This window comes from Pyrus communis, chromosome 7 (genome assembly GCF_963583255.1).
Source record: "Pyrus communis chromosome 7, drPyrComm1.1, whole genome shotgun sequence".
Taxonomy (NCBI): Eukaryota; Viridiplantae; Streptophyta; class Magnoliopsida; order Rosales; family Rosaceae; genus Pyrus; species Pyrus communis.
In genome coordinates this window covers 28729140-28749453 of record NC_084809.1, presented here as the reverse complement: position 1 = coordinate 28749453, position 20314 = coordinate 28729140, and the positions used below count along the sequence as shown (strand labels likewise).

The window sequence follows — 20314 nt, the reverse complement described above, 5'->3', positions numbered from 1 at the left end:
ATATAAAACATAAAATTGAATGAAGAAAGAGGTGGGTCCTACACCGAAAGGACTCAAAGATGCCGATGCGGGAGTGCCTTGACACCGAGATTGTACGCTTCAATTCTAAGTCCTGAGGGGGCGCAAAACAAAACATGAGTGGACCAAGGTGATATATAAGTAATACGAAAATAGTTAATCTTTAATGTACTAACCCCCAGGTTTAGAAAACTCATACAACATAATAAGTAATAGGTTTTCTGAAAACCCTAGCATGCCATAAAACTTCGTAAAACATATATCATATATAGTGTGCCTGCCCGAAGGCATATAGAACTCTTCCGACCGAAGCCAATATAAGTATTTTCCACCCGTAGGCACTACAACCCCCGGCCTAAGCCAATATAAGTATCTTCCGCCTGTAGGCACCACAACCCCCAGCCAAAGCTAATATAAGTATCTTCCGCCCTTAGGCTCCTACACCACCCACCCGAAGGCATATAAGTATCAATCGCCTGTAGGCTCCTACAGCACCCACCCGAAGGCATATATAAAAGTATCATTTGCCCATAGGCAGTAACATTCGAATAACTACTAAATAAGTACGTAAAGACATCAACATACTATATATATATATATATATATATATCCTAATTGGAGTTCGGTAGCTACAACGTCATATCGTAAAACCTATTCGTAGTATATAGTCATCAATCATATACACTACGAAGAACATAAAATCAATAAAGCATGAATATCATAAAGTGTAAAATTAATTTACTCGTAAACGTTTCATAAAACGTAACCATTAAATCATGCTTTTCATGTATGCATTTCTAATAGTAAAATATGGATTTTAGAAGGGTTCCACTCACCTTACACTATTGGCGAAGAGCCGTGCAAACAAGAGAGGACGAAAATGCCATAAACAAATGCACCTAAACATATAAAAGGTCCAATTAATAAAACTCTATCATAACAATTGAATTTTGGGAAACGGATGTCACAAACGGATTCAGGACGTTGAAAAACATAAGAGGCGACCTCGAGTACCTCTACGTGCACGCGCCCTCATGCGCTGTCATAGGGTGGCGGCCTAGAAGGCCACGCACCATTTTGGGTCGTCAACGCTGCCATAGACGGTGGCGAAGCACAGTACCTCTAGTGGAGGCGCATGTGCTCCATGCACCGACCAAGACATGAGCTCACGCACACCCACGCGATGCCTGGGTTTTGGGTTAGTTTCTGGGCTGGGTTGGTGTTTGGGCTTGGGATATGTAATTGGGCTTAAACTAGGCCAAAAAGCTTCAGGTTTGGGTTTGACAATTGGGCTGGGTTCCATTGCCCAAATCTTTGGGCCGGACTAGGGTTGTGTGTTTGGGTTTAAGGCTATCGGGTCGAGTCAACCTCAGTTTTAAGATCGGTTTTCACGAAGACGTCAACCTCGAACCTCGATTACAACCTATGATCTACCCACCAAATTAAAGAAAAACTAGAGTAAATTAGGATTATTCCTTTGGTTCCCCAAGTAGTGGCCAGAGTTAGCTGGAAATTGGCTCAAAAGCTGTCGGGTTTCGCCTGAAAACTGGAAATGAGAAGAACACGTATGAACAGGGTTAAAACCTTTGGTTTTCTAGCTCAAAAACAACTTGGGTTCCCAGAAACTCTCACTAGAGACGAAGATACAACCTAAACTTAACAAACTCACCTCGATTCATCGGGTTTCGAATTAAGCCGTCAAAGGAAGTCGTCGTTTCATCGCATAAGGCTAATTGCAGAGTTGACAAAGACAAGAAGGAGCAAACGGAGTGACGAACTAGCTATGATGTTGATGACAGTTCGTGTATGTATGTGTGTGTTGTCCTCGGAATGGAGAGAGAGCACCGAGAGTGAAGAGGAGAGGGAAAGGGAGGACTCACAGGGAGAGGGAAAGAGATGACTCACAGAGAGAGGGAAAAGGAGAATGAGTAATGGGTCGGGGGATAAAATCAAAGGGTGGGCCCCCTTGGGCACACCAATTAAGGCCATAATGCAACATTTCAAACAAATATCCCACAACCAAAATGAAATTACCAAATTGCCCTTCCAATTCGTCAAATCCAGGACGGGTTGTTACACTGTTGGTGCAAAAAGAAGACATAGTACAAAGAAAAGGCTGCTGCTGGTGAGGATCTGTTGGTGAGGCTACTGCTGGTGAATGAAGGAAAAGACGGGACTAGCAGTCCTCTCATTTTTGGGGGGGATTGGCTAAGACCTTCTAGCGAAGGTGCTAGTCCACTGTAGTCCTCATGAGTCCCATTAAACTTAGTCTCTCTTTGCAACAAACATAGGACTTCATAATCACTAGTCCAATCCAGTCCAGTGAAGGTTAGTGATTCCAAACAAACACACCCTTAGGGTTTTAGAAGCTCCGTCAAACTAATAGACTTTTTTATGTAAGTTAAAGGCAAGGATCAAGTGTAGGTTTTGTAAAATTTAGATACTTAAATTAACAGTTTTTTAGTTTTTGAACTAAATTTAAACTAGAGCTGAATGTTAGGAGACAAACTCTAAATTTTACTGGAATGAAATGTCACATTTGACGTCACTCACATACAAATCATTTGTCATGTATGTTTCAGTTATGAAGTGAATGAAAAACTAGGAAAAATGGGTGGGCATAGTTGCAACTCAATTGCATAGAATCATAACATTGTATAACATAATATATAGGAAAATGTCAATTCGTAAAAATACATCGAAGCCAAAAATAAGATTTGGGACACTAGAGTTTTTGTAAAGATAAGAAAACGGTGGTTGGGTGCCCTCTGTCTATCTCAGTCGACGCCGGTGGTGGTCACTGCCAACCAATCGCCATGAGCACCGCCAGGATCGCGGCCACTCAGCCTCTCTTCTTCTCTGCACCTCACTGTCACCGACCTCCCTCCATTTATGTGGTGGATTCTAAACCAAACAGAACCTCCCCCTCCCTAAAGTTGCGATGCTCGGTGGCCAAAGAGTCGACCATATCGCCGTCGGGGATCAATGGAGAGGGTACACAGTCGGTTTCTGTTGACTGCGTGGTGGTGGGCGGTGGAATCAGTGGGCTCTGCATCGCTCAGGTGCTGGCTACCAAGCACGGCGACGCCGTCCCGAATGTCATAGTCACGGAGGCCAGGGACCGGGTGGGAGGCAACATCATCACCGTCGAGAAGGACGGCTATCTCTGGGAAGAAGGTCCCAATAGTTTTCAGCCGTCCGATCCCATGCTCACCATGATGGTATTGCCCTTCTCTACTTCTCTTTTCTGCTCTGGCACAGTTCTCGTTCTTGCATTTACATTTACATTTTAACACTTACATTGAATTAATTAATTGCAAATTAGTGAATTAGAACTTAGATTAGACTGCTAGTATATGTTTAGCTAGTGGTAGGGGCATTCAGTTTCTTCCTCTAATTGTATGAGTAATGACTGTGTGTATAATGTATGTGTATTGATTTGTGTGTTGGGTATTTCTTGTGTTTGGTAGGTGGACTGTGGTTTGAAGGATGATCTGGTTCTGGGGGATCCAAATGCACCTAGGTTCGTGTTGTGGGATGGCAAGCTGAGGCCCGTGCCGTCCAGCCCAGCTGACATACCTTTCTTTGACTTGATGAGCATCGGTGGCAAACTCAGGGCCGCCTTTGGTGCTCTTGGCATTCGCCCTTCTCCGCCTTCTCCAGTTTGTTCTCTTTCTTTTTACTTTATTTTTCATTTATTATGTTGCCGTTCTCACTTATTCCTCAATTCCTCAACTGTACTGCTCATTTCACATAATCTTTGACAAAAGTGACAGGGTCGCGAAGAATCGGTTGAAGAGTTTGTTCGTCGTAATCTTGGCGATGAGGTTTTTGAACGCTTAATTGAGCCTTTTTGTTCAGGTCATCTCCATTTTTGAATAATTATGACTACATCATTAACTTCTCCTCGTGCATTTTTCTAGTTACTCCAATATTCGTTTGCTTCTTCCTTCTGTTGGGATCCTAAGATCGGTTCGGACTCAAACCTACCTAATTGTTGCATATCCTATTCAAACTTGAATCAAAAACAGAAATGAAAAAGAATTGTTTGCACTGTTGAATTGCACTTCTTCCTTTTTGTTATTTATGCAAGCAAGCACCATGTGACATCAAATGGTCCATCACAGAAATGTGACCTTTCACAAATTTTAAAAGGCACTTTTAACTGAACTGCCATTTTTTCACACAGGATCTGAATTTTGACCACATTCATTTATTCAGCCATGCTCACTTATCTACGTGAATTATACTTGTCAAAGTAACCGCATAAACCTTCCTGTAAAAGCTGTTCAGTTAATTTGGTATATGCTTGTTAAGCTTTTAAAGTGGTGTATCTTTTGGTCAGCTGGTTATAGTAATTTCTTAATTGCCCTGAAACTTTTGTCATATTCAGGTGTTTATGCGGGTGATCCTTCAAAACTGAGTATGAAAGCAGCATTCGGAAAAGTTTGGCAGCTAGAGCAAAATGGAGGTAGTATCATTGGTGGTGCCATTAAAGCAATCCAGGGGAGGAATCATGCCCCTAAGACACCTCGAGATCCGTAATAATATATTTGTTTCTTTGAAGTTATTTTATGATTTAACTCGTAAAGTTTATTATCAATGCCCTAATTTTAGTTTTTCAAAAGGCGTCTTCCGAAACCAAAGGGCCAAACAGTTGGATCTTTTAGGAAGGGACTTGGTATGTTGCCGGATGCAATTTCTACAAGGTACTTTCTTTCAACAAAGGATAAATACTCTTACTCTAGTTGGTTGGTCATCCTTTTTTGTTGGCAAGGAGAGAACACACGTGTTGTATTTCACAGCTATGATGTACTGTATTCTATCGTGTTGGCAGGTTGGGCAGCAAAGTAAAATTATCTTGGAAGCTTTCAAGTATCAGTAAATTGGATAGAGGGTACACTTTGACCTACGAAACACCAGAAGGATTGGTTTCAGTTCTGAGCAGAAGTGTTGTGATGACTGTTCCATCCTATGTAGCAAGTGGTTTATTGCGACCTCTATCTGTATGCTTCTGCCCTACATGTTTCTTATCTTTACTGCCACTTGTTTGACAGTTAAATCTTGATTTTGAGGCATTTACAGTTGGTGGTTGGTCAAAGTTTTTTTCTAATAGTGGTGATTTACAAGACAAATCAATGGGTTTCTCATCTTGTTTCTTTTTTGCAGGCTGCTGCTGCAGATGCACTATCAAAATTTTATTACCCACCAGTTGCAGCAGTTTCTATTTCATATCCAAAAGAAGCAATTCGGACTGATTGCTTGATAGATGGTGAACTGAAGGGCTTTGGTCAACTGCATCCTCGTAGCCAGGGGCTGAAAACTTTAGGTAGATTCGATTTGGTTTAGGAATTCATTATCTATGCCTATAACTATGCTTGACATCAGCGATCACCATTTCTTGCTGATTTTTTCCATGGGTTTTCTTGGGTTTTGCAGGAACTATCTACAGCTCATCACTCTTTCCTAATCGTGCACCACCTGGAAGGGTTCTGCTCTTGAACTATATTGGAGGTGCCACCAATCCTGGAATTTTGTCAGAGGTAAGACAATTGCCATAGGATATATGATTTTGTGGTGGGAAAGATCCATGAATGTGATGATAAGGCAGGTGATATAGCATTTAAGTGGATTGATGGTTCTCATAAACTGTCATGGAGGTTGTAAAATGTACTTCACTTTATATACGGCACCCTAAAAGAAGACCCCACTTTATCCAATATCCTGATTCCTTTTTTGTAATTACCTTCAGTAACTATCCGGTGAACCTTTCATTTTGGGCGTCAACCTAAATCCTACCATAATTTCATATACTTGATTAGTCAAGCAATCATGCATGAATCTCGGATCTTCATACAAGTCCCAGTCAGCCATGTGTGCAGAAACATGTGTTTTGTCCTTTGGTAGCAGGCTTTGTTTTCCAAGGTATTGTGCCATTGCTGCTTCTGGTCTGTCTTCGTGTCCATGTGCACTTGCATATACATTTAAAATCACATTCTCGTTATTTGAACAGCGCGCATGGATATGTAATTCACATTCTCATTTTTTTTGCTTCCAAGGCTTTGATTTTTTTCTTCTTTTAACTCTTTTCTTAAAAAATAAAACACGGACAGATGGAGAGCAAGCTTGTTGAAGCAGTTGATCAAGATCTGAGAAAAGTCCTCCTAAACCGTAATGCTAAGGAGCCGCTTGTATTGGGTGTGAAAGTATGGCCACAAGCTATTCCACAGTTCTTGGTTGGTCATTTTGATGTCCTTGATGCTGCAAAAGCCGGTCTAAGTGATACTGGGACCCAAGGGTTGTTTCTTGGCGGCAACTATGTCACTGGTGTAGCCTTGGGTCGATGTGTTGAGGGTGCTTATGATGTTGCGGCTGAGGTGGCTAATTTTGTATCAAAATATGCTTACAAATAGTTCAATTAACGGTGATTCTGCAATGTATCCTGTAGAAGTGCAATGTTAGGAAGTGGAAGTTAAGATATTCCTTTGGACTTCTCGGGCAGCCTGGCTTTGCAGATAGAGTTCCTTCTCCTTTTTGGTATTGTATTTTGTCTATTAGTTTTACTTGGTACTTGTGACTTGTGAGTTGTAATAACTTTTGCTTTGGTCCACCTACACTCTTCTAGTTCTATCTAGCATCTACTTACTCACACCCACACTTGGAAAATTCTTGTCTTTATTTCTTTCTTTGGGTTGATGACGAGGCTTAGAGAAGGGGGACGATTGGCCATAGTTTATCGATGGGTATTCCACTTCCCTTTAAACATCAGGCGCCTCCAAGGTGAAGGTTTACCATCACACTAAAGTTGTTATTGTCATTAGCTTTAGGCACCTTTGCAGCGTGTGCATACTTGAGGAGACAAACTTATTTTGAGATGTCGTTAGTGACGGTATCTTAAAACTATCTTGTATTGTCTTGCACTATAACTTTCACGTAGCAATGTTTGATTGGTTTGAAATACTTTGCAATGACCTTCCTATTGTACGGAAGCACTTCTTCTAGTTGAGATCAAGGAGTCGGCAAAACACCATTCAATGTATTATATTTTATTTTTAAAATATTAATTTAACAAACATTGTGTTTAAAAAATAATAAATTATTAATTGATGTAGCAAATTATAAAGTTGCTGTAACTCAGGTAATTCATAATATATGTATTTGTATATTTTTTTATATACAAAAGATGAAAGAAATTAAATTGATGCAACGATACCTTCTTGTTATTATGATGGCATGGGTTGGGGTAGTGGGGAGCATGAAATGCACTTTTTCCCTTTTCCCTTGTTTTCTAATTCGTCAATTCTTGTTTAGGTCTGTAAGAATTAAGAAAGAAAGATATTCATGTTCCCTTCCTCTCTGGGCCTTTCGGCATCGGCATCGGCATCGGTCTCGGTCGAGATAAAAACATGGAAAATCTAATGCAACCCAACATATCAACAAAAAAGACGGTGAAAATTAATTTGGCAAAAGTAAAAGTGGAAGTGGTGCACGAAATCTAACACATGAATCATGATTACACAGTTTATGCAGGGGGAATATAAATATAATGGAGAAGCTGCAAATTTAATTTATTCAAAGCAAGAAGAATTTGAATTTGACTGCACTATAGCAGTATAGCTAATACTAGTAATTAGTGTCTTTTCTTTGTCCCATTCTTTCCCTAATTCCTAGTGTGAATAGTGTGACTACGATTCCTACGTCCTATAATGTGATGACAAAGGTGATTAACTCTTAAATGCTTCAATTTCATTTCAAAAATTGTTTAGAGTGTCAATAGCAGCTTAAAGTATATATTCAAATCTACTAGTTAACCAATATTAGTGAATTTGATACCAGAGCTCTTATTGATTGAGAGTCCATCCCCATAATCATCGCTAATTCGTTGGTTAAGTATGTACATCCAAAATACTGTTCAATAATTACTTTATATTTCTTAATTAAGGAAAGAAATATACTTGTAACAATAATGTAACAATGAGAACATTTAAAGCCAACCACGCACAAATCAAAAATAGTGTTGCATGTTTGAGTTTGTTGCGGATTATTAAATGAAACAACTCCATATGTAATGATTTGTATAGCGAGAAAGATGTTTCTAGTTTTCACCTCAAAGCTGTGAACTGGATACATAAAAGGTAAAGATTAAAAATACAACTTTTTGTTTGTTCTTCTGCATATTTAATATACATATAATATATTCACATGCATGCTCAACATTGCATGTGCATTCATCAAGTTGAGATGTAATTATTTTGATACATTACGTACCTAATAAAGCGGATTTTGAAACGTGTACCAGTTGTCGGCTGGGCTGAGAGCATCCGAGTTCTCGGGTCGACACTCCACACCTACCTAGTAGTGTCACTGTATCAAATCATAGAAAACATATCCACATTTAGATTTTGATAAATATTCTTTGTCCCTCCAAAATTCAATCCATAAAAACCATACATATAACATACACAAAGTTGGTGGGCAAGAGCAAGGGCAATGGCAATGACGATGCTGCGGCTTCATCAATGATTTTGCTAAAAGCGATGAGCAGAGGCAGCAGCAGCACACCTATAACTAACTACAAGCACTACTTGTTCTTCATCGTCGTCCTCCTTGTCACACTACCACTCACGGTTGTCAAAACAGTTAAAACAGTTGAAGAGAGATCTCACCAAGAACTTAAGCTTGGGCTTAGCTTATCACCCTCTGCAGCCTCTCAACAAGTACAATACAAGCCAACACAAGCCCTTTGTCTGAGTCTGCCGCAAGTTGCATATTACTAAGTCCATTCCATTCCATATTACTAACTAATATTAATTAGTAGCCGCTGTCCCTGGCCTTCTATGTAATAATATTAGGGGGAGAGCATCGGACAAGAATTTAATTAAGCCAGTTATTCAGAAGATGAATGCAGCGACAGCAGATGATGATTACAATGATATTGAGAACAGCAGCAGCTGCAGGAACACAAGAAGAAGACTGTATGTCAAGGTTTACATGGAAGGGCATGCCATTGGAAGAAAGCTGGACCTATTAGCCCATCATGGCTTTCATGACACGATATGGACACTCCCAACATATGTTCAACACCAACATTCTCTGTACTTACCTACCTCTAACTTCATTCTACTTATATATACATATTGTATAACAAAAAATAACAATAACAGGGGGAGATGATGTGGACAGAGTGCACTCTGGTCATTACGAACTTCATGTTTTGACATATGAGGACGAGGAAGGGGATTGGCTCATAGTTGGTGATGTTCCTTGGAAGTAAGTCTATTTCATCAATTCATTATCTCAATCCATATTCTTAATCGCTTCCTAACTCCCACATAGTTTTCAGTCACAATATTTCCTGTCCTTGTGCTTAATTTAATTCTACATCAATTTTATGCTTGCAGGATGTTCTTGTCCGCAGCGAAAAGATTGAAGATCACTAGGACTTTTCCATGATGATTTTCAAATAGTCTATCTTAATCTTACATACAAGAACAAACTTTAGAGCCAGTGTAGCCTGTAGTTTTGAAAATAGGGTGGGAAGCTAAGTGCAGGAGTGACAATGGAGTTACTGGTAGGGTGTTGGGATGGTGCTGGGCCTTATAATGTGCGTTTTTGAGGCCAAGTGTGGCCTCTCTATTTGTTATAGTGAAATGCTACGAGCAGTCAACCACACCCGCATGCATCTATCGTTTATCAAATTTCATCCTTGACGAGAGAGAGATTGTGTATGATAATGATGTTTCACAAGTACAGAAGAACTGTAGTCTGAGCAAAACTAGACCTGGGAGTGGTACGGTATGAGGCACGCAACAAAAAATACAAGAAGACTCTTCAGCAAGCTGATAAGTCCTATAAAAACAATATGTGCTTATATATGCAGTTAGGCACACTTTTAATCAGTAAGTAATAGTCTCATCAGTGGCATATTTGCAGAAGCAGCTACCTAAAAATGAGGACAACTTACAGATAAAGGCAGATGCAAAATTATTCACAACTTACCAAACTCAGGTATCCCTCCCTGTTTACGATCAATCTTTCTTTAGCATGGTTGTTATACTTGTTATCATTGTCATCAGGGTTATTAAAAAAAAAAAGAAAAAAAAGAAAAAAAAAAAAAAAAAAAAAAAAACTGTTTCTCACCTGATGTTCCTTTTGATCCTTACCAGGTAGATTCGGTAGTTTCTGAATCCTTAAGTAAGGAATTGCAGTAACGGTGGTATGATGAAGATCCGGAAAAACGGCTAAACAGATCAACATCACCCAGGTTACTAAGATGCACGAAAAATCATATGAAACAGGCTGATACTTTTCATTCCCACAAAATATTCATTTATCTTAACCAAAGAGTACAAAAATAATATGATTCTGTTACAGAAGGCAGTAGAGGAATATAACACTTGAAGTTGATGCCTTTGTCTCCCACAGAAAACTTCTCTGAACCTCGAGTAAGAGGAAAATTGGTAGAGGCCTGGCGTTCTCCTTTGAGCAGGATCAAACATATATAGTATTTCAGGCCAAAAACAAATAACGAACCCTATCAGGATATATTTGAGACCGGAGTCCACAGATTCATTCATTTACCAGCGCTCCCTTGGTTGACCATCTGGCAACAATGGAACAAGCACTTTTCCATTATTCTCTCTCAAACTGCCCTCCTGTTTGACTGGTTTGCTCACTCCAATAGTCGGTGTTTTCCCATCTTCCTCAAAATCTGGGGGTGTATCATCATCTTCATCACTCCAATCATCTTCATCATCATCTTCGTCATCATCTTCATCATCATCATCCCCAGACCACTCCTCTCCTTCCTCAAGAGTTCCATCTTTTGCCTCATCACTTTCTTCTGCACCATCTGCCTCAGTTCTGGGAGCACCCCGTCTAGGAAACCGAGGAACAGAAATAAAAGATCGAAGCTTCTCCTTTATGATCAACAAACGATCCTTGTCTATCAATTGAGAATCACGATATGCTTCCCTAAGGAAAACTGAATCTCTATCTCCTTTCAAGGACACATAAAACATATCGGGGTGCCTAATCAGCATACCCCTCACCTGTTGAGAGAACTTAAACTCTTCTCGAAAATGAGTAAGGTGATCCACAAGAGTTCTCTTCTCCACAGTAAGACTCAAAATCTCATGAACAACCGCACAAGCATGTTTCTCTTTCTCAATAGTACCTGATCTCAGTCCCGAGAAATCAGAGTATGGGGATATATAAGGTATGTCTCTAAACAGGCATATCCTCCTCATCTCACCCTTTGAAAGATTGAGGCCCTTTGGCAGCTTTAGTCTATTGAACTTGATAGGCCTATCTATAATCAAATCCTTCTCTTCTATCTCTCTAACCCGGTTTTCCTCTTCAGACAACTCAGCTGCTGAGACTGCAAGTTCAGGGTCCCAATGAGTTAATTCTAATGCCGGACCTCTCGCAGTTGCAACTACTTTAAAGAACTGTGGGTACCGGTGACAAATAGTGTCACGAAACTCCTGGGGAAGCCCTAAATCATTTCTCAAATGGGCAATCTTTTCCAACAGAATCCGCTTATCCAACGACATCATCAACAATTTCCTCAACTTGACCACCAGCAGGTCTTCCATCTCATTCCTAACCTTCAACTCCTCAAAATAAAGCCTTTCGGCTTCGGGAGTCAGTTTAAATTGCAAGGAATAAACCCCTTCTTCAACAATCTCAAACACGGCTGGGAATTTCTTTAAAAGGGCAATGAAACGGCGCTTTTTCTGCAGACCCAATTCTCTCCTGTACCTACCTAACTCTCTAAGCGACATAACTCTATCAGGTTGGCTGACTAAAATCTTGCGTATCTTGAGAACCAGCTTCAGCTTCTTATCCTTTTGAATGACGTTGTCAAAGGGAAGCTCTTTCCTTCTCTTGACAGCAGCAGCACATATTGGGCCAAATGGGACATGGGTGGTTTTGGCGAGGTTACCCCAAGCAGCATCTCTCTCGTGTAAAACTAAACCATTTCCCCAGAACTGGGATTTTTGGGAGAGCGAGAAATGGGGGGTTTTGAGAGATTGCTTGGGTTTGAGAAGAAAAGGAGATTTGGTGCAAGAGGAGGAGGAGAGAAACAAGGGCAAAGAAAGGGACTTGGTGGAAGAAGGAAACAGCTTAAGTTCCATCATTTGTTGAGCTCTCTAGTATAATATTACTCACAAGATTGATTTTGATTGATGATTACAAGAGAAAACATAACATAATCCAGAGATTAAGAAGATGAAGCTATTAATTTTACAGTGAAGTGACTCACCTGGATATAACTGGATAATTTGGAGACGAAGTGAACAAGATAGAGAGGAGAGCAGAGGGCAAGGCTGCGCATGCGGCGGTTTAGTCTGGAGTAAAACTAAAGCAGAGACGAGCTCGGATAAGGGAGGGAGGGAGGGAGGGAGGGGTACAATTGTAACAATCCAGTGATTGAGAGCTCTGCACTTGTAAGCAAATTTTAGCCGTTCACACAATCGAACGGCTCTCAGGTTTCCACATCAACTTAGGTAAGTGCCGTTTTGCTTTGCGGCTTTTGCCTCTTTCCCCCGCCCGTCAATATTATTATCACTAGTTGATGACATTTTCAGTTGATTTACTGACTCTCTGGTGCTTGCTAAACATGGTTAGTGATAATCTGGTCACAACTCTCGCCAGTCATTAGCTTGTCACGACCCTTCCTTGATTACTTGCCAATTTTGCTGCCATTCTCAACCTATGATATCAGATCAATTCAAACTAGCAATTGGTGTAATTTGATAAGGAACACCCTTGCTTAATGTCATGTTCAAATCCCCATCCAGTTTCTTCCTATCTATTTATAAGTCTTACCATTTCTTAATTGTTAGCGTCATTGGACTATATTTTGCATGGGCATGGAGATATGTCAGACATGTTTTATGTGCCCTGCTGCTGCAATACGAGTCTGCTGTTGGACGCATAGCATCCGCCAAAGAAATTGGTATCCTTCTTTTTATAATTACACTCCATTATTGAGGGATTAATTACACCGTATTTTAATTTCATCGAATCTGAAATAGATTCACAGAGAAATAAAGTAGAGGAGAGAAATCCATCAGGCTAAGATACTAAGCAGTCCTAAGAAAATTCCAAATACAGTTAATTAAAAGGACTTTAAATTTTCACAGTCTAAAAGTTAAGTCCAGTACCGACATTAAGCAGTCCACCATATCTGTTGAAATAACCAATCCGATCATTCACTCGTGCATCGTTGGGTATTCCACACTCTAGTCCACCGTTGATGTTAATTAGTCACCAGCCCAAATCCAACAGTCCGATTGGCCGCAACGTCAGCTTCTGTGGGTACATACAGTCCAACAATGACGTCATGAGAAGAAGGCTTCGGATTTTGCTCTGTCATCCAGAACCATAAAGCCGTTTTCAGCGCTATCATCGAATTGTTTGCCACTACTTCAGGATTCCTCAGCCCATCAAACCCCAACGCCTTACCAGCAGGTCCATAATTATAGTTCCTAATCAATTACCAAGTTAGATTAATTTTAAAATTTTCAACTTGTCAAAACGTTATAATATATACTTGTCGATACAGAATCGTAACCAATTTATTACTAGAGGATTTGGACTATGACGTTCATTGTCTGCCAATATAAACTAACAATTGTCCGGAGGTAACTGTATATTTATATATATATATATATATAACTGTGAATGTGATGAATCAAGTTAACTTACCAAGATAGTTGAATTGGGCCTCTTCCCTTGTAGGACTTGCCCGGAGAGCAAGGCCATTCCTTGTTGGTCGAGTCACATTAGTAGCTCTGGGGACTGACTTCCTCTTTGAAGCACAGTCCCCATGCATATGGTCCATCAGGGGCAGTAGCCCACCCACCTGTTGTCTCGTGAGAGATCTGAGCAAGAAAGGCGGCAATCTCACGCTTGCGCGTGGTTAAACTTCCGGTGGTGCCAAATCCGGGGAAGGATTTGGAGGCTTTGATGAAAGAGCCGTAGGTACAGAAGTCTTTGGCAGGGCATGCGGTGTTGTCCTTGTGCAGAAACAAGTGATGAAATTTGATGGCAATGCAAAAGAAGGCGAATGAGACGAGGAAGAAGGAAGAGGGTAAGTCGAAGGAGAGTAGTGCCATGGATGAGGACTTGAGGATTTAGGTGCAGGTGCATGTCCCTGTGAATTTGCTTGAGTACATACATATAATGTATAGAAGATGAGCAAACTAGGCCTTTTTATATAATATGAATTAATGTGCCGGTCTGGCCATATTATTATTAGAGTAATGTTAGTAGTTGTAGACTAAATTAGTAAATCAAAATCAAACGAGATGTCATCAATTGAAAATAAGTACATTTATCAACGATTAAGTAATAATTCAATTACTAACTTCTATGTCATTTAGTTTATAAAATTTAGTCTCCCTAGCATTACTCTTACAATTGTAATTTCATTTTTGAATTTTGTAATGGAAAGGCAATGAAGGAAGAAGAGGAAAGAGTCAATGGTATGTAGTGAATTCGGATCCTCATCAAAAGGATCCGGAGAGGATCCTGTTGGGTATGGAATCCAGATCCTCTTTGTGAGGATCGCAGAAATCCATGAATCGTGTCCATTCATTGTACATTGTACGGCCAAAAATCATTTTAAATATTTTTATTTAAAATTAAACACAAACAATGCTTGACAAAAACCGACCGCACGATATAAGATTGACGGATACAATTTACGAATTCTTAGGATCATCACCAAAAAGATCCGGAGGATCCTGTTGGGTATGCGGTGGGATTACATTTAAGCAAAGGACAAGTAAACTCAGAGGTCAAAAATTAAGTCTCACGTGATGGCCTAGGCCTAGTTAACTGTTAACGGGCAGGAATATTTCTTTGTTCGCCTGGTATATTGGCATGGTTGACAATAATACAGCCACTTCTCAATTGGAAGTCCTTTTGACAATTTGTGTACGACTTATTAACTCAATATGAAATAATACAAAAATAGCAGGTTTTGGGTTCATATATTACAAGTTAGATTGTAATTGGGTCATCCGTTAAGACCATGTTAACGAGTTGGGTTGTTATTAGGACATCAGTTAAGAATTTGAAACAATTCGGTTCATTATTGGGTCATGCATTAAAAACCCCGATTAGATATCATTTGTTAGTTCTAAGCACTAGTCATGGCAATTTTTTACATGACGTGTTAACCTGAGACGAAACAACACGACCCGCTAATGAATCGAATCGTTATCAGATCACCTATTAGGAATTCGTTATGATAACGAGTTTGACACAACACAACCCGTTATGATAACAAATATGACACAAACAAAAAAACGCGACTTGTTTGACCGACCTAATTAGAAGCGTCAGCACTCTCTCTGCATATTACACAAAACTACCTTACCTATGAGTCGAATCACAATCTCATACCTCATGTTTTAAACATTGCAATGTCATACATCAACTTATAAATTGGTTACAATGTTAGACCTCTGTTAAATTTTATGTCATTTTGGCTGTTAAATGATGACGTAGCAAGAGTAGGGCCCATTCTTTTGCCAATTAGAATTAAAAAAAATTAAGAATTTTTTATTTAACAATTAAAATTAAACTTAATGAATCGTGTCCTACCACTAAGCTTAGCAACTCATCTCATCACCACTGTGCATTCTCCTTCCATGTCCTCCAAAACTAGCGATTCCAGCTCTCTCTGCTCCCACACCACCCTCACCTTCATAATTCAGGCGAAGACGGCTTCTTCTACCTTTGCTGATTTTTTCGTCTAGGAGTAGGAGGACATAAAATCAAACTTAATCGGGGTCCTGTGTTCCATTCTCTCTCACTGATTCGGATTTGTTCCTGGCTCGATTCGTTGGGATTTCGTCCATCCCGTTGTCAATTCGCTGAGATTTGTGTTCCCACAACTTGCCACAGTCACTACCCCCAACACCCCCGCCCCCCCTGAACCACCACCTGCCTCTGCTCTCACTCCAAAACCCTTTTTCATTTCTCCAAAACCTTTCACCGTCACAGCTTCCAGCAAGTCTTCTACCCAATCCACCGGCACCCAACCCATTCCCAGGAGCCCATCATCACCCACATTAAGCATATCAGGAACTTCTGCATCATCGCCCATATCGGGTCCCCATTGTGGAGGAGATGCAGGTTTGTGATTGGTTGCAAACGAGATGCGGGTGTGGCGGAAGATGGTGGCGGTGGGATGAATTGGAGCAAGAAGACGAGTAAAGTTAGTGGCGGTGAGAGGGGATGAAAGAGATGGGATTCTGGGAATAGGAGGGAGATGGGATTTTGGGGATAGGTGAAGAGGGCTAATGAGGTTTTTTTTGTTTTTGTTTTTGTTTTTTTTTTAATTTTAATTTTAATCTCTACTAATTTCAACTAATTAATAAAACACTCATTGTCAACCAAAACTTTATGAAATTATCAGTTTAACCTTCTAGTTAAAACATAACATGAATAAGAAATATAAGCCAGAAATGTAATTTTACACAATCAAATTTTGCAGTTTTTTTTCAAATCCTTAGCTGAATTGAGAGCATGTTCTGGAGTTTAGAAATATTTGAACCAGTCAATGTAAGTCCTTTGGGAACTTTAATATAAATTTTCGTATCAAGATCTCCATAGAGATACGCGGTTACTATGTAACATCCCACATCGCTCAGGGGAGTGGATCATGTAAGCCTTATATATATATTCTCATCTCTACCTAGCACGAGGTCTTTTGGGAGCTCACTAGCTTCGGGTTCCGTAGGAACTCCGAAGTTAAGTGAGTTTGCGCGAGAGCAATCCCTGGATGGGTGGCCCACTGAGAACTTCTCGTGTGAGTTCCCAGAAACAAAACTGTGAGAGCGTGGTCGGGGCCCAAAGTGGACAATATTGTGCTACGGTGGAGTCGAGCCCATGATGTGGGGGGGCCCGGGTTGGGATGTGACAATTTGGTATTAGAGACAATCCATGGCCGGAAGTGTGTCGACGAGGGCGTTGGGCCCCTAAGGGGGGTGGATTGTAACATCCTACATCACCCTGGGGAGTAGATCCTGTAAGCCTTATATGTATATTCTCATCTCTACCTGGCACCGTATCACGATATTGTCCGGCCCCGACCACGCCCTCAAGGTTTTGTTTCTAGGAATTCACACGAGAACTTCCCAATGGGTCACCCATCTTGGGATTGCTCTCGCGCGAACTCGCTTAACTTTGGAGTTCCGATGAACTCCGAAGCCAGTGAGCTCCCAAAAGGCCTCATGCTAGGTAGAGATGAGAATATACATATAAGGCTTACAGGATCCACTCCCCTGGGTGATGTGGGATGTTACAACTGCTACCAAAGCAACAAGCAGCAGCTGGTCAAGATCAACACCTAGTTCTAAATAAAGTGTTTTTCTGCAATTTTAACTATCCATTCTTATTAAGTAATTAAAGTTCTTTTAATTCTTTAATTAACACGTTCAGATGTTACTCATGTTTAATTAGTAGTCTTGCTATGTAGATGCACTGCAAACATGTGAGGACATGATAATCATTGCACTTCGTTTCATTTTGTTTGTGCACTATTGAGTGTTTATAATTAGTCCCTTGATCTTATTATTATTTTATTTTATATATTCTAAAAGAGTTTCCACTTCTTAGTTTCTAACTTCCGTGCATGCTTGCTAGCTATTATTCCCAGTACTGCAAGTCGGCTTGCAAAATATGCATGCATTTGTTAAACTAACTAGGGTTTGATTAATTTGGTTTGACTCTCATAGTCTCATGGCGACTGTGTTTAATTAGATTAGTGGATTTAATTGACATGGATCTTCATGAGAGTGATCCGGGTAGCTTCTAATGCGAAAACATGGGTGTCTAAATTTGCATATTAAATTGACTTTTGAGGGTAGTATTGATAGTAAATTTGGGTTTAAGGAGAGATTAAAAGTTTGATAAAAAATAATATGGGTGTAAAGAGTAAGCTGGATGTAGAGATAGGTTATATGGGTTCAAATAAAATTTCCCTAACAAAAATGATATTCTTACCAAGTTTGACTACAAAATAATAAGATAAATTACACAAAACTACCTCAACTATGGGTCGAATCACAATCCTCATGTTTTAAAAATTACAATGTCATACCTCATCTTATGAATTTGTTGCAATGTTAGACCTTTGTCAGTTTGTCTGTTAATTTTTCTGTTAAATACTGATGTGGCTTGGAATGGGATCCACTCCCTTGTCCATTTGGATAAAAATATTAATTAAATATTAATAAATTAAAGATAAAATTATTTAAATATTTTTGTAAAAAATTGTGGACCCACCCTACCAACCCATCACCCTCACTCTTCCCGTCTCCACAACCTTCCTTCTTTTCCCTTCCATCTGCCCCAACTCGTTTCTTGGGCGAGCTTCCAAGGTGACTTTATAGCAAACTTCGGCGACAAGCACTGTTGCCACCACCAATGTTCCACTGTTCTCAGTGACACGAACAAGACCCACCCAGATTTCACGTTGTTTACCGCCGTTCATTGTGGATCGAACCGTGGAATTTCTGAGATTTTTATGTCGGGAAGGCATTCGAACATCCATCCTCACCCTCCTTCCCCCCATCCCCCATCCCTCATCCCTTCACCAGAAAGGCGTTCAAACAAATTTGAAGGCAGAAGAACCCGGAATTCGAATCGGAAGAGAGGAAAGAATTGAGTTTCAGTTACCACCTCCACATGCACCATCGATGAGAAAACCACCATCGCCAACTGACCCTACTAGATCTCAAAATCCTACTCTTCGTCGAGCTCTCAATATACTCCGATAACGTCATGAAGAGAAGTAATTTTGAATCTACGATGAACTCTGATCTGATTGAGTTGTAAATTTAAATTTATATTCTTTGATTCGTTATTTGAAGATTTTCTAGATTTTAATGGTTTTCATGTGGTGGGTCAAGTGGAGTTTGTTGTAAAATGTGAGTTTGTTTTGTTTTTCTAAATGTTTTGGGTGGTGGGTTGGGGAAGATTATAACTGTTGATCTGGGTTTGAGTTTGCAGGTCACATTCATGTTGATTTGGGTGGTGGAGGGAGGGGGACAGACGGAAGGGAAAAGAGGATGTGGGTCTCACATTCTTTTACAAAAATATTTAAATGAATTTGTTTTTTAATTTTACTATTTAATTAATTTTTTAATCCAATTGGACAAGGGAGTGGGTCCCACTTCAAGCCACGTCAACATTTAAGAGAAAAATTGACAAAAAAACTAACGGAGGTCTGACATTGAAACAAATTTGTAAGATGAGGTATGACATTATAACTTTTAAAACATGAGGTATGAGATTGTGATACAACCTATAGTTGATGTAGTTTTGTGTAATTTACCCAACATAATAATATCAAAAGTGAAAGAGAAAGTCAGGAAAGGTCTAATGGTATATTCGTCGTACTGCAGTTACACTTTTTTAGAAATGGTCAGGATGAACAGAAACGATAATTCAATTGAATATTGGTGTATCAATGCTATTATAATATAAATTTTCGAAGAAAGCGAAAATTGAGTTATCGTTGTAGATTCATATTTTGATGGACTGCTAAGTATTCTAGGCGTAGATGAAGATGAAAGGTTTCTCCAGACTATGATACCTAGGTGTCTAATAGATTGATCAAGAGGGGATTTTGAGAGCATGTCTGCTTAATATTAAAAGTACTCCTGTATAAAAATCAAGCATTGATATACTTGAATAGATACAGGTGACAACGAGAGGGATAAAAATAAAGTGGGAGAGGAAGTAGGATTGGAAAGAGGTGCAACTGGGGATCTGTAAGGAGTTGGGTTTATGTGATAAGTTGATAATCTTGACTCTTTTTTCGGCTCCAAGGTGTAGCTCCAAAGTATGAACAACTTCATTTGATTATATTTATGATACATTTTTCACCATTTGATTTATTTGACGATTAAGATTCAACACTACAAAATATATCAAAATTCATAAGAATCCGTTATATGAATCTTCTCAAATTTTATAAAATCCATATAGATTTTATAAAATGAAAACTAATAAAAAGGGCTTAAAAACTTTGAGTTTTAACGATAAGGACAAAATAAAGAGTAAAATGAATAGTACCGAGAGCTTTTCGTTAAAATTCTCTTTCATAAAAGCCTACATAATCCAGTGAAATCCATCACTTATTCTAAGAGTAGTTCCCCCGTGGGAAAGGCCCTTTCAAACTATTCACTATTTAATCCACCCAGTGAACAGTAACTGCTCTTAATGAACAGTAACTGCTCTGAATGATTCACTATTTAATCCACCCAGT

The 20314-nt window shown here is 39.6% G+C and overlaps 3 protein-coding genes and 1 pseudogene across 3 annotated transcripts; 2 read left to right on the top strand and 2 right to left on the bottom strand.

The window, feature by feature from the left end:
- The first annotated feature begins 2702 nt into the window (after positions 1–2702).
- LOC137739520 (protoporphyrinogen oxidase 1, chloroplastic) lies at positions 2703–6667 on the top strand. Its single transcript, XM_068479114.1, has 9 exons — positions 2703–3239; positions 3489–3680; positions 3795–3879; positions 4412–4559; positions 4647–4727; positions 4856–5024; positions 5188–5347; positions 5458–5561; positions 6132–6667. The coding sequence occupies exons 1-9, from the start codon at positions 2835–2837 to the stop codon at positions 6429–6431; spliced, it is 1644 nt and encodes a 547-aa protein (XP_068335215.1). The 5' UTR covers positions 2703–2834; the 3' UTR covers positions 6432–6667.
- Positions 6668–7729: 1062 nt separating this feature from the next.
- On the top strand, positions 7730–10081 carry LOC137740794 (auxin-responsive protein IAA4). The gene is given in 6 exon segments (XM_068480594.1): positions 7730–7738; positions 8487–8763; positions 8837–9084; positions 9086–9113; positions 9183–9288; positions 9420–10081. Coding segments are annotated over 6 exon segments (720 nt in total). The 3' UTR covers positions 9472–10081.
- A 215-nt stretch (positions 10082–10296) lies between these two features.
- On the bottom strand, positions 10297–12500 carry LOC137739912 (protein WHAT'S THIS FACTOR 1 homolog, chloroplastic). Its single transcript, XM_068479659.1, has one exon. The coding sequence runs from the start codon at positions 12159–12161 to the stop codon at positions 10596–10598; it is 1566 nt and encodes a 521-aa protein (XP_068335760.1). The 5' UTR covers positions 12162–12500; the 3' UTR covers positions 10297–10595.
- Positions 12501–13144: 644 nt separating this feature from the next.
- On the bottom strand, positions 13145–14144 carry LOC137738687 (chitinase 10-like; annotated as a pseudogene).
- Positions 14145–20314: the final 6170 nt, after the last annotated feature.